This window comes from Tarenaya hassleriana, unplaced genomic scaffold, assembly GCF_000463585.1.
Source record: "Tarenaya hassleriana unplaced genomic scaffold, ASM46358v1 Cleome25, whole genome shotgun sequence".
NCBI lineage: Eukaryota > Viridiplantae > Streptophyta > Magnoliopsida > Brassicales > Cleomaceae > Tarenaya > Tarenaya hassleriana.
In genome coordinates this window covers 2,206,584-2,219,102 of record NW_010965775.1, presented here as the reverse complement: position 1 = coordinate 2,219,102, position 12,519 = coordinate 2,206,584, and the positions used below count along the sequence as shown (strand labels likewise).

At 34.4% G+C, this 12,519-nt stretch overlaps 1 protein-coding gene and 1 long non-coding RNA gene across 2 annotated transcripts in view; both read right to left on the bottom strand.

Annotated features, from left to right (window-relative positions):
* Nucleotides 1-3,650: 3,650 nt before the first annotated feature.
* On the bottom strand, nt 3,651-4,739 carry LOC104816609. Its single transcript, XM_010545517.1, has 2 exons — nt 4,445-4,739; nt 3,651-4,373 (listed from the first exon to the last, which is right to left on the bottom strand). Exon 2 carries the CDS (start codon nt 4,348-4,350, stop codon nt 3,994-3,996), a length of 357 nt encoding a protein of 118 aa, XP_010543819.1. The 5' UTR covers nt 4,351-4,373; nt 4,445-4,739; the 3' UTR covers nt 3,651-3,993.
* A 5,130-nt stretch (nt 4,740-9,869) lies between these two features.
* LOC104816608 overlaps nt 9,870-12,519 on the bottom strand; it is a 3,108-nt gene continuing 458 nt past the window's right edge. The window contains exons 3-6 of the long non-coding RNA XR_772314.1: nt 11,734-11,936; nt 11,271-11,431; nt 10,481-10,541; nt 9,870-10,345 (exon numbers count right to left, since the gene is read on the bottom strand). This is a non-coding gene — a long non-coding RNA (uncharacterized LOC104816608). The remainder of the gene's footprint in view (nt 10,346-10,480; nt 10,542-11,270; nt 11,432-11,733; nt 11,937-12,519) is intronic.

Here is a 12,519-nt window from a genome sequence, read left to right as displayed (position 1 = left end):
AATTTCAGTGGTAGTTTCTGGGTTAGATCTCAGAAGTTCTGCTTCATAATCCATCAACTTAGCAAATTGAGCACCTTGATCTTCAACCAATGTCCCTAAAGCAATTCTACGAGCTTTGAAACACTGAACGCGTGACACTATCACCTGATGTCGCTTCATAACCTGATCTTGTATTTCTTCGGCTGAAAGAGAGGGATTTCTTCGGAGATCTTCAGCGAAAAGTTGCGCTATACGTGTTGAAGTTAACAACCCAACATGACTCCTCTTCGGGTGGTTGTGGTTATCATTGAATATCTTGATCATCCACTTGTTTTGCGCAGTGTGTAGAGAACAATAGATTCGCCAAGAACAATCTTTCTCTGTGCAGACTACTGAATACCTTCTACTTTCACACTTCAAGTACTTCACATTGAAGTTATTATCCAATGCATATTTAAACAATTCTTCTTTGAAATCTTCACCAGTGTTAAAACACTTACCAAGATGAAGATTATGTTTACCCGAACTTGTTGATCCTACATCTTGTGGTTCCTTGTCATTGAATAGGCTCATGAACTCCATCCATTTTTCTTCTCTCGTTTTTGGGGTACTCGGAAACTCATCTCCATTGTCACGACACTCTGCATCGCTGACATATTCTGCATTATGTAATCCACCGACACCATCACCTAATCCTTCATCATGGCCTAATCCTTCATCATTGTCTAATCCTTCATCATCTCCTAATCCATCATCATCAAACTCTGCATTATGTGGATTAGTATCACAACCAACCTCTTTATCTAATCCACCATCATCTCCTAATCCTTCAACATTGTCTAACTCTTCATCATTGTCTAATCTCTCCCCATCACATTGTCCATCATCATCACTGTCATGTTCAGTATTGCTCAATAGTCCACTTAGAACAGGCCCGTCATACACCTTATGCACAATGTATGCATCCAATTCTCCACTTCTTTTCCCCATATTAATCATGTCTATAATTCCTAAATCTATCTCTTTGTATATTCGCCTCAAATAATCCATCCCCTCATTTGGTCTTTTAAACCAAAGCTCTTCTATTTGAGGCAATCTCTCTTTCTTCACCAACTTTTCAAACATAAACCAATTCAGATAATCAACATTAACCACACTCTCAATTTTTTCTACAAACCCACCAACATATTTTATCTCTCCTTCATCATCTTTCATTATTGATCCGCCCAAATGTATGTTTATTATCACATCATCTGAATCATCCCTTGACATCCTTGCAAAACCTAAACATTTCATAATTTTTTGAAAAAATGAGCAACACAAACATTACATCGAATCGACTTCGAAACAATACCTGGAAAATATGACAGTGTTTACCCGAACCTTTCTTCCGCCGATTTGTAGAAGAAATGACACCAGGTTATCTTCAATCAAAACAAAATGGTATCACTGTCAGAAATCGCTTCACCAAAATCGAAGAACATGAGTGATGAAAATGGGTTATCTTCAAACAGAGAGCAATCGGCTTCCAAGCTTTAGGGTTTCTTCCGCCGAAGCTTTAGGGTTTAAACTCACCTTCAAATCGGCTTCGAAATACCGAGAGAAACTTCAAATCGATTACCCAGTTCGCATCGTCTCCAAATCACCTCCGAAATACACACGATTTAGAAAGAACTCGGTGAAGAACGAAACTGATGAAGAACGAAACTAAGGCTTAGGGTTCGAACGGATTTTTTTGTGATTGGGGAAATAGAGGAGTTTTTTGTGATTAGGTTTAATATGGTTTATTTTCCGACCTTATAATTGTTTTGTTTTATCTGACATTGTTTTATCTGACGTGGCAAGTAAATCCTACGTGGATTAGGATCAGCAACTCCGTTTATGCCATGTCACTAGTTTCGTTTCAGCCGTCACAACGTTCACGGCGCGGGAGTTTTTTAGTTAATAAATTGTAAGTACAGGGTTTAATTGGTTATCAGGATAGAGTACAGGGTTTATTTGGTAAGGAAAAAAGTACAGGGTTTTTTCGTTGACCTGGGAAAAGTACAGGGTTTTTATGGCGATTTCCCCTATTATATATTATTAATATTTTTAGTTAATAAGGGACTCCACAAATTTGGAGGTTCTGTTCCGTCGCACCGTCTACACTTGTTAATAGATGACCATATATATATATATATATGTGTCAAGTTATGTTGTGTATTAAGAACTATATTTTGTCAATATATAATATTATAATTAGATTAGTTTTGTCCCATGGTGCAACTTCAGTCGAAACCATTATCATTTTCTAGACTATCTAAATGTCCACTAAGTAACAATTCTCAACCGAGGAAGAGAAAAGGAGAGAGAGTCGTATAATATATTTTTTTTTTAACAAAGGAGAGTAGAAAGTAGATGAAAACAAATATTTTGTTATTATTATTATTATTATGAATATGCGTGGAGGTGGAATTAAATTCGTATTTATCATCTGACGTAACGCTCATTATTCTCAACCGTCTCAATTACTATTGCATTTATGTGATTTTAATGATCCCTAAATCTAATATATGGAGCAACCCTCTCCCTTTTTTTTAAATGCCCCGAACTACTCCCAGCTCTCCCCTCTTCAATTTTCAACCCTTTATCATCATCATCATCATCATCATCATCAATCATCATCATCCCGCCTCAGACAACGACGCCGACAGATCAAAGCTTGTCGGGCGGTCACAGGCCTCGGGAAACTGAAGCCAGAGGTGCGGAACCCGTGCCCATATGCTAATCTCTCGCTCTCTCCCCGTTTGCGGGTATCAAAGACCGAAGCACAGATCGGATATTCGAGATACTCTGGTCGGTGCATTTTAGAAATATGGAAACTAGGTTGGTTATGTGGATAAGTAGTCATGTCATGCTTCTTTAGTTGATGAGTTTTTTTTTTTTTTTTTTTTTTGTATATTTTCCATTTGCAGTTCTCGTGGAATTGTCTGCTTGTGTCTAACGAAACATGCATGCATCATCAACCCAAAAGAAAAAAAAAAGGGTCATATGGATTTGGATAAATCTTGGATTGCATTCTTTTTGTTCCTTCTATTTGCAGGAAAATTCGGTTTTAGGATAATTTAGCCTCATCTGTTCGCAAAGTTTGAAACTTTTTTTGTTCAAAAGAAAAATAATAAAAAAAATATCTTAAAAGGGTTTTATATATATATATATAGAGTGGGGTCTAGGGTTTCTCCCGTAATACATGGGGTTTTTTTGGGGGTGGGTGGGGCCAATGGCTGGTTCTGTTTGTCTGATTAATCTTACAACTTTGTCATCGTTCTTCTAAATCTGCCTTTTCCAACAGTACAAGGAATCTATATAGTATGATTTCTTCTCAGTCTCAGATTCATCGCTCATCGGATCCTTTTCTTCTTCTGGGGATCAGCTCACAAGTCAACAGCTGATTGATTTCTTGAACTCTGTATCTCTAAGAATGCGTATATATATATATATATATGTATATATATATGTATTTCCATGCCCATGATCTTTCAGAGTATTGAGATTAAGATTTCCATCTTTTCTTCTGGTGAAAGCATAATATTTACAAACCCACGTGCCAAAGGTTCGTCCTTTCACAGTACATATTAAGATTTAATGGGGAAAACCCTAACTTTTTGCGGTAAATTAGTGGGAAGATGATCAATGAGAACAAACAACACAGATTTCTTCCTCATTGGATTCCGATTGATAGACAAAATATATTAAAAGAACACAAGAAAAGCTAGTGCTATTCGCGCTCCACTCTCTTTTTTTTACCCTTTGTCTGGTCTGAAAATGATCACTAGAACCCTAGTTTCATATCCGAGCTTTTTAGCTCTGTTTTTAAAGTGGAGCGTGATTAGCACTACTCTCAGACAGGCAGCTACATTAAATCCCCAAAAAAAGACAAAAAAAAAACAAGAGAGAGAGAGAGAGGGTAAAACAAAACTACAGAGGATACTTCACGATTGATTTACTCGTCGAAGCCACGGCGGCGCGTGGCTCTCATTTTCTCAGGTTTTTTCCTCCTGCGGCGGCGGCGTTTTCGTGGAGGAAATCGAGAAGAACGGTGCTCTTGCATTTAGGGCACTTGGGATCATCCTCGGAGAGCATAACGTACATGAGACAACGAGGGCAGCCTACGAGGACCATGGAAGAGGCTTCAGGGCTGGTGGAGTATCTGACCGAGGACTCGTCGTTGTTGCTGATGAGCTCCGACGAGACGCATGAGCTCGGTGGTGACGTCGGCGACGTCGTGGCCGAGCGGCTCGGCGATCTGACCCTCCTCTGGTTGCTCCCTCTTGGCGGCGACAGGTTTAGCTTCAGCTCCAGTTTCGGCCCGTTCCCGTTCCTCCGGCTCATCTCTGATATTTCCTCGATGAACCCTGTTTGTGAATTTGATCGAATCAGTGGACGAGATTGGCCGACCGAGAGAGAGAGAGAGAACCATACTTACCTTGGAAGTGAAGGAACCTTTGGATTCAGGAGGAGGGTTTCCGGAGGAGTGCTCTGTTTCTTCTTCCACTTGCAACAGATCAAAGATCTTGCGTGGTGGTTGGATTGCCTGAGCAAAGACCATTATATACAAGAAACCACACACACAGAGAGAGAGAGATGGTTATTTCATTAAGGCTTAATTTAATTATGAGAGAGGGAGAGAGAGAGAGAGTCATAAAAGATTGAATTGAAGTATTGGGTACAATGGATACTAATTGCATGTCTTGCCTCAAGAGTATCGATTTTAAATTCCAACTTCAAACTACAATTTCATAGACCACCCAAAAAAAACTGTGGTAATTATGCTTATGTAGACGACACAGGGATCCAATTCATGGCTTTGTTTGGATATATATATATATGTGTATATATATAGAGAGAGAGAGAGTTAAAAACTTAAATGGCACAAGAAAATAACAAGAGAGAGGTTTAAAAGCTAGTGCCATAAATTTTAAAAACAAACAAAAAAACCTATCTTTTTTTTTCCAAAGGGGTTCATATATGGAACCAAGAAATTAAATGGCAACAAATGTGGATTAGGTGTTAGAAATTGAAAATTTGGGGTTTAAAATTAAATACGTGCGGTCACACTTAAATTGAAATTAAAGAAAGACCAACGGAAATTTAATGGCATCGCACCAGAAATTTGTACAGCGAACCCAAATACCAGAGGTACATATCAAGGGAAACATTTCCTCCCCTGTTTTATTACATTATATGAAAATAATTATTAGAAAACACCGTTTAATTTTTAAAAAAACTTTTATTTTTATTGAGTGTGTGTGTGTGTATATATTGTGGGTGTGAATTGATAGGAAAGATTTCAGTGGTCCAATTTTTGGTATGGATTTTATGAATTGTTAGGTCTTGAGTTTTCAATGATTAATATCATATATATATATACAAAGATATCAAAGATGGGGGAGATTTTTTCAAAAATAATTCTCAACACCATAACCATTTTTAAAAATATATATATAGTTTCTAAAATATGTAAATAAACCAACAAGTTTGTTGATAAAGATTTTTAAAGCTCAAAATCTAACAACTAATGTCTACATTGATAATAGCCCTGTTATTCCACATCAGTTAATTTGATAGGTTCGAGTCCTAGTCTGAGAATGGACATTTACATTATGAACTTCTCTAATCTTTTAGGAAATGTAGTCGGATCAAAGATCCAATGAATTTCCAGATAATAATAAAAAAACTCTCGATTTCGAATGATTCTAGTATAGTATTTGATTAATTCTCCGTATATTTTGAGCATTTTTTCATTCGTCCTATATGTATGCATGTATGTTATGTATGTATATATGTATGTATGTATGTATGTATCCAAGCAGGAAGTGAATTGAATGAGTATTAATACTAATCACAGGATTACAAACATTAAAATTTTACAAAATAAAAGCATCTACTTCAAAATTAATTATGACTATAACATCGGCGTAGCTTCACACCAATATATACGCAGTGTGAGTTAATTTCCCATGTGAAGTTATTAAATGAAATTTCGGATAACGTTTTTTTTTTCTTCTAATTGATAAAATGATATTTATCAGTTTTTTCAACCATTTAAAACACGAATAAATAATAATACTATATAACACGAAAGTATCTTCGGAACTGCTAGTATTATGAAAGCTGACAACCGTACAATTAATTATATATTTAATTGAAACTAAGCCCACGCTTAATGCTTTGCTGGATTTACAATTAATAACCATAAGTTTGAGTATCGATATTTTGTTTTATCAGTAATACAAGTTTGTGATACTTGGTTTTTCCAAATTTAATTTATAGATATATATAATTTACTTTTTATATTTAAGTCATCTTAAATTAGAAATACGAAAACTATCATATAACCTTGAAAATATGCACAACTTGTCCAAAAATACCAAATAAAACTTATAAAGTGATCAAGTATTTTGCAAATCAATGGATACGAAATTTTATTAACAATAGAATAAATAAATTTCGTATATTTTCCGAATTATTCTATGATATGGATTAAATAGAAAAAAATTTGGGATAGGATATTTAAATTGTTTGCAAACTAATCTATTTTAGGGGTTGGATATATATGGATTTTTGTGTAGTTGACGCGAGACATCAAAGCATTGGAACCTATATATATATAAACAATAAAAATAACAACATAGTTTTCAAGAACTAAATCAGCCATATATGGTATGATCAAATAATCAGAGAGAATATACATGAATTATACAATATGGTTGTTTCCCATACATGATGCATGTCCCATATATATATATATATATATTCCAGGTAGTGATGGCAAAATGAGCCAGGCTCGCGATTGGCTTGTTTTTTTATCGAGCTGTACTGAAAAAAATAAAAGATCAAATAAAAACGGGTCGAACGAATCACCGCTCGCGACGAGCCCGAGCCCATCCGGGCTAGCTCGGTCGGCTCGCGAGCTGATATTAAAAAAATATTAGGATTTCATACTTTAATTTCTTCACTTCTTCTATTTATATAGCAAATTAAAATTCATGATATGTTGATATTGGTGTATATTTTTTGTTATATTTTGATGTTGTTGGTGTATGACACTTTTTATGTTGATATTGATATATATTTTTTGTTATATTTTGATGTTGTTGGTGTATTACACTTTTTTATGTTGGTTTGGTCTTGTTAATTTTCTTGATTTAGATATAGTTTTATGGATTGTTATGTTAAATATTTTATGTTATGTTGTATGATTTCAAAATATTGTTATGTAGATTTTAAATGATTACTTTTCATGTAATTTTAAAAATTTTCAGATAATTAGATAAAAATGGATTGATTCGCGAGCCGGCTCAGAACTCGGATAATTTGGTCTGGGTTAGAGTTTTTCTAACTCGTAAAAAAATGGGCCGAACAGACTGAACAAAAAATGAGCTGGCTCGAGACGTACGAGCCGGTCTGGGCTGGAAACACACGTATGCAGAGACCGGAAACATAGACTCATACGTATGAACAATTATATATATATATATATATATATATACGCGTATGTATGTACGTATGCATGATTAAAAATAGAAAATGGTAAACAGTTGAAATGGTCGTTATCGTGGAGACTGAGCAAAGTGTCTGAATCTGTGTTTTGGACCAATCTATGTTACCTTTTCTAATTTTTTAGGACAGCGAATCTAATCTTTGTTTTGTTTGGTTTGGTCCCATTTTCTTTTCTTTTAATTTTCAGTTACATTTCCTTTTGCTTTTTTTTCCATTATCTTGAAGAATTCATAGAAATGGAAGTTTCTAGAACCTTTCTTTGTTATTTTCCCCATATGATTCAGGATGTTCGAAGCTTTCACATGTAGAGTAATATATATATATATAAAAATTTTGTAAAGCATCTTTCTTTAACATGTTACCTTTTCTGCTAAGGAAATTAAGTTTTCTATAAATCCAAAAAAAATAAATTCATAATACACGAAATATACATTATTTATTTAAAAAAATATATATTTACTATAAATCAAAGGAAGTATTGTTTTCCACTCATCATTAAAATCTGATGGATCGTTCCACTATTAATCAATCTTACATTAGACAAATAAAATCATTAAACTATTAACCAATATCTAGCTATAAATAAATAACGTCGTAGATGCATACAAAGATAATTCAAATTCTACATGAAATATTACAAACTTGTAATCCTTATTTTTTTATTATTATTTTATATAACTATCATTTTTTTTACTCGTACTATCACTATAGTGCAAATTTTTTTAAATAAACAATAATTTTCATTTTTGGACAGACAAAGACAACCGTGAAGTGATGATGTTCCTTCTCATTTTGTATGCCGATATTTTTTACCTGCATATATTTATTAAATTCACATTGGAAAAAAAGAAAAGGAATATTAAAAAATAAAATAAAAGAGAGGATTAGGACACGTAAGTTCCGTGTACTACTTGGAGAAGAAATTAAATAGATTTAGTTGTTTAATTAATGTGAGAAAAATAACAAAAGGACTAAAGAGGAGATTGGGGGTGTATCTGGTTAATTGTAATAAATGTTGAGGTGCTTTCAGTAAATGAGCATTATGATGGGGCTTTTATGAGACCCACCTAAACCCCCCAAAAAAGAAAATTAAATCTTTTTTTTTGTGTGCTAAAAAATGGTATTAAATCAATTTTAATGCATTTTTACTTTTACTTTTTAATTCATAAATGTCTTTTTTATATATATATAGTTTTTACTAGAATCACAGTCCACATACAGCTAGTTTCAATGTGAAAGAAATGTAGGATACATATTTAATATAGTAATTTCTCAATAAGAAAATGAAATTGCATTGTATTCGGATTTTTGGGGTTGTATTGTATTGAATTTCCTAAGATTAATTATATTAAATTGCGCCGGATGCTGTATATATTGGACCGATGTAACATTCCGTTATTTCTTTGACCTAGCGTGTGTGTGTGTATATATATAATACACATACATATATGCATATATGTATCGGTCAACAAGGATCATAAAGATTGAAACGATATAAGCGGATCGAATCCATGTGGTATAATAACCCGAACCATTTGTACAAAATATATAGAAGTCAAAAGATACGATGTGGAGAGAGAGAGAGAGAGAGAGAGAGAGAGAGAGAGAGAGATTCATAATGAAACAAATTTCAACAAGAAATCACCAAGTGAGAAAAAATTGCGTGTCTTTATTTGAAGTTACAAGGGAAAAAATTCATAATGTTTGAAACTTATCTTAGGCCGCGTAGTGTAACCATAAAAGGAATCCGAAAGAATAATTAATAGAAGACTCCTTTTTATTTCATATGTGTTACTTGATTATAATCCTATAGACAAATTGTTCAAGAGAATATTTTAATATCTATGATTTAATAATAATATAATATTCAGATTTTTATTCATAAATATATTTATTAAAACATAGAAATTAAAAACATAAACTAATTCTTATTATCCAATTTATTAGATCAATGATCTAAAATCAAATTTTCAACTAAAATTAATTTGATCTAAATAAACTTAACCAAAAGATTAAGTTTAATTTTAATACATCCCTCTATATAATAATAAAAAAAAACTTGATTTTAACGATACGAGAGTGAGAAAACGAGGAAAATAATTCCAATAAATATGCACTCACAAGTTACCATCAAAGATATGCAGAATTGTTTTTAAAGTGGGATACCTTGTGGAAGGGGCAACTTGTTGAAAAAATAAACCCTATATGGCGCCACCAATAACTGGAGACAAAATTTACAAAATTAAATTAAAATAAAATCATATATACACATACATAACCATAAAAACACACACACGTATACATACACATATATGCATGTTTGATGTATATATAATGAAGGAGGAGAGTGTTGGGAATGAAGAAGAGTGCATTTGTGACCAATTTCTGCCTCACGACCGTAAATGTCTTTTATGTTATGTTGGAAAGGAAAACCACAAACAGGACATAGTCACTTGGACTCCAAAGCAGTACAATCTCTTCTCCCCCTTAACATTTAAAGTCCCCAACCACATATTATCACACACTCAACATTCATTTCCTTCATATCCCAATGTTTTGCTGTACTTGACGAGGACCACCTTCTCTTTTGATTCCTCCTGTCCAGTACAAAGTCACTCGCTTTCGGGATCTCGAGAGAGAGAGAGAGAAAGGGTTCATCAGCAAAGTGGGGCGAGACCGATAATTTATGGTTTGATGTAGCCAACACTTTCTCCAAATCGAAACTCTCGGCCTTAAGGCCGATCAGACAGTAGAATCTCGATTCCAGACTTAACATCATTCTCTCTGCACATGAAGAGTCAATAGTGTTGGGCAAGGATTAGACCTGCAAATCAGAGACAACATGACAAGTTCATCGGTATGGCAATCTGGATAATGTGACAAGAAGAGAATGTTTTAACTGTGAGTTCATCATCAGAAGATTTCCAGACAAAACACCAGAGAACATGTAAGTAAAGACCTTCAAATAATGGAAGCTAAGAGTTGGGAGTTGGTGTCTTTCCAACCATCAAAGATTGCTCCTACACACCAGTTTAAGAGGATATGAGACGCTTTTCTCGTTTCCACCATAACAGCTTATTGAGATAATCAAGCCGGATGACGGGTTGTCAGTGATCCGAGTTAAAGATCGATATAACAGGAGAGAGATGAATCATAATGATCACTCAAGAACAAGAAGAACAATGTTTAGATGATGATGATAATTCCGAGCTGGTAACAACTGCAATTGAAAACGTCGTTAAATCCATATCTTCTTTTATGCATTAAAATTCCACATACTGAGAAATCTTGAGCTTCTAGCAAACTCGTACTCGGCTTCATCATTTTTCTGATAAACCCTATAAAATTTCTCAACTACCTCCTCCTACATCAGTTCTTTTGAAGTATGAAAAGCAACATCAAGTTCCTAAAATCCTAAAAGAAAGGCATGAGATACATAAAGGAGGTGTAGAAACTACTCGAGAGAAAGATGTTTCATAGCTCATGATCATCCAATTACCATGCAAAATTCATAGGAAAAGTTCACTTCAGGCTAATCATGGCCTGAGTAAGAACTAAGTTAAAGGACATGGCTTATAGTAACAAGACTCTAAAATCCTAAAGCATCCACAAAATGGCCTTGGATTAACAGGTCATTTCATGATTCCCCAATGGATTATGTACGATATCACTTTACGTGAAGTTTTTCTTTTCGAAAAGAAAAACAGCTAGGTGTAGAAATAAAATGGTCTTCGGTGTAAAAATTGTACCTGGAAATGGTTCAGTCACCCCGGAAAGGCAGCTGATCAAGCTCGTCTGCATGTTCTGGTAACACAGAATGATTTCCACTTCTGCACTGTAGCAATCGTGCCCTAAGACTTCGGATCAGCTTGTTAAGCTTCTGAATACTCTGTTCTTGGGAGAGAATTGTCTGCCAGAAATTGATTGTAACGAGATTATCATATGGTTCTAGGAACGATATAATGTGGTTTCACAAAGCAGATAAAGGATTAAGTTCCTGATAACAAGTTTCATAGGAAGAAACTGAGCAGTTAATGAAGACTAATTGAAAATTTGCGATAATTTCACCAATGGGCACGTGATAGGCGGTAGCAGGATTCTGAAGAAATCATTGAAAGAGTTAGGCATCAGTTTAAACCTTTTTTAAACCCATCTACATCTTCAAGACAGCATTGGTTCTACATCAATCAAGAGTAACAAAAAGAAACAAACCTTTTCTTTAACAGATTCTTTGCCTTGTGGTATATTTCGTTCTTCGTGAGGAAGAATCAGATTAGTCTCCACTTCACCGCCAATTTGTTGCTTCAACTCAAACTGCGAAGTCAGAATAATAAGCACAAGAACAAACACAAGCACCCACGGTCTTGTCATCTTCAAAACATAGTCCCTTGCAAACTTTTACAGTCTTGCTTGACCTGCTCATAACAAAAAACAAGCATCACAAACCAAAAGACAAAGTATGAAATGTTAACAAGATCGTGTAATAGATTTGCCCGCCGCACGCACAATCTTGAACATCTCGATTTACAAGCATCAACATTTCTTTAAGTACTCAAGCCATTGTCTTCTAAACTAAAGTAACAAGGACAAGAACTCAAAATCATGCAAAGCTTTCACGTTTCTGCATATTCTGGAACCAGGCAGCATAAAAAAGAAGCAACACATTTCGAGGTTTTATGAAGCTAATGCATATACCTATACAGATTGCAAACCAAACATTCATATGCAGCAAAAATAGATTATTCCACAAAAATAAAAAAGACCCACCCTAAGAATCAAATCTAGGGAAAGGGGAAATACGGCGGTCCACAAAAGAAAAAAAATAAAAAAAATAAAAAAGGGAACAATCAAATCATCGCGGAGAGAAAAACTCCAGCTCCTTTCTGCACCATAAATAACCAAATGCACTTTAATCGTACCGGAAAATCAAACTAAACCGGATCATCCCAAAAAATAAAATCTAAAACCCACTCTGCCAATCGCCCACATTTTTTTACT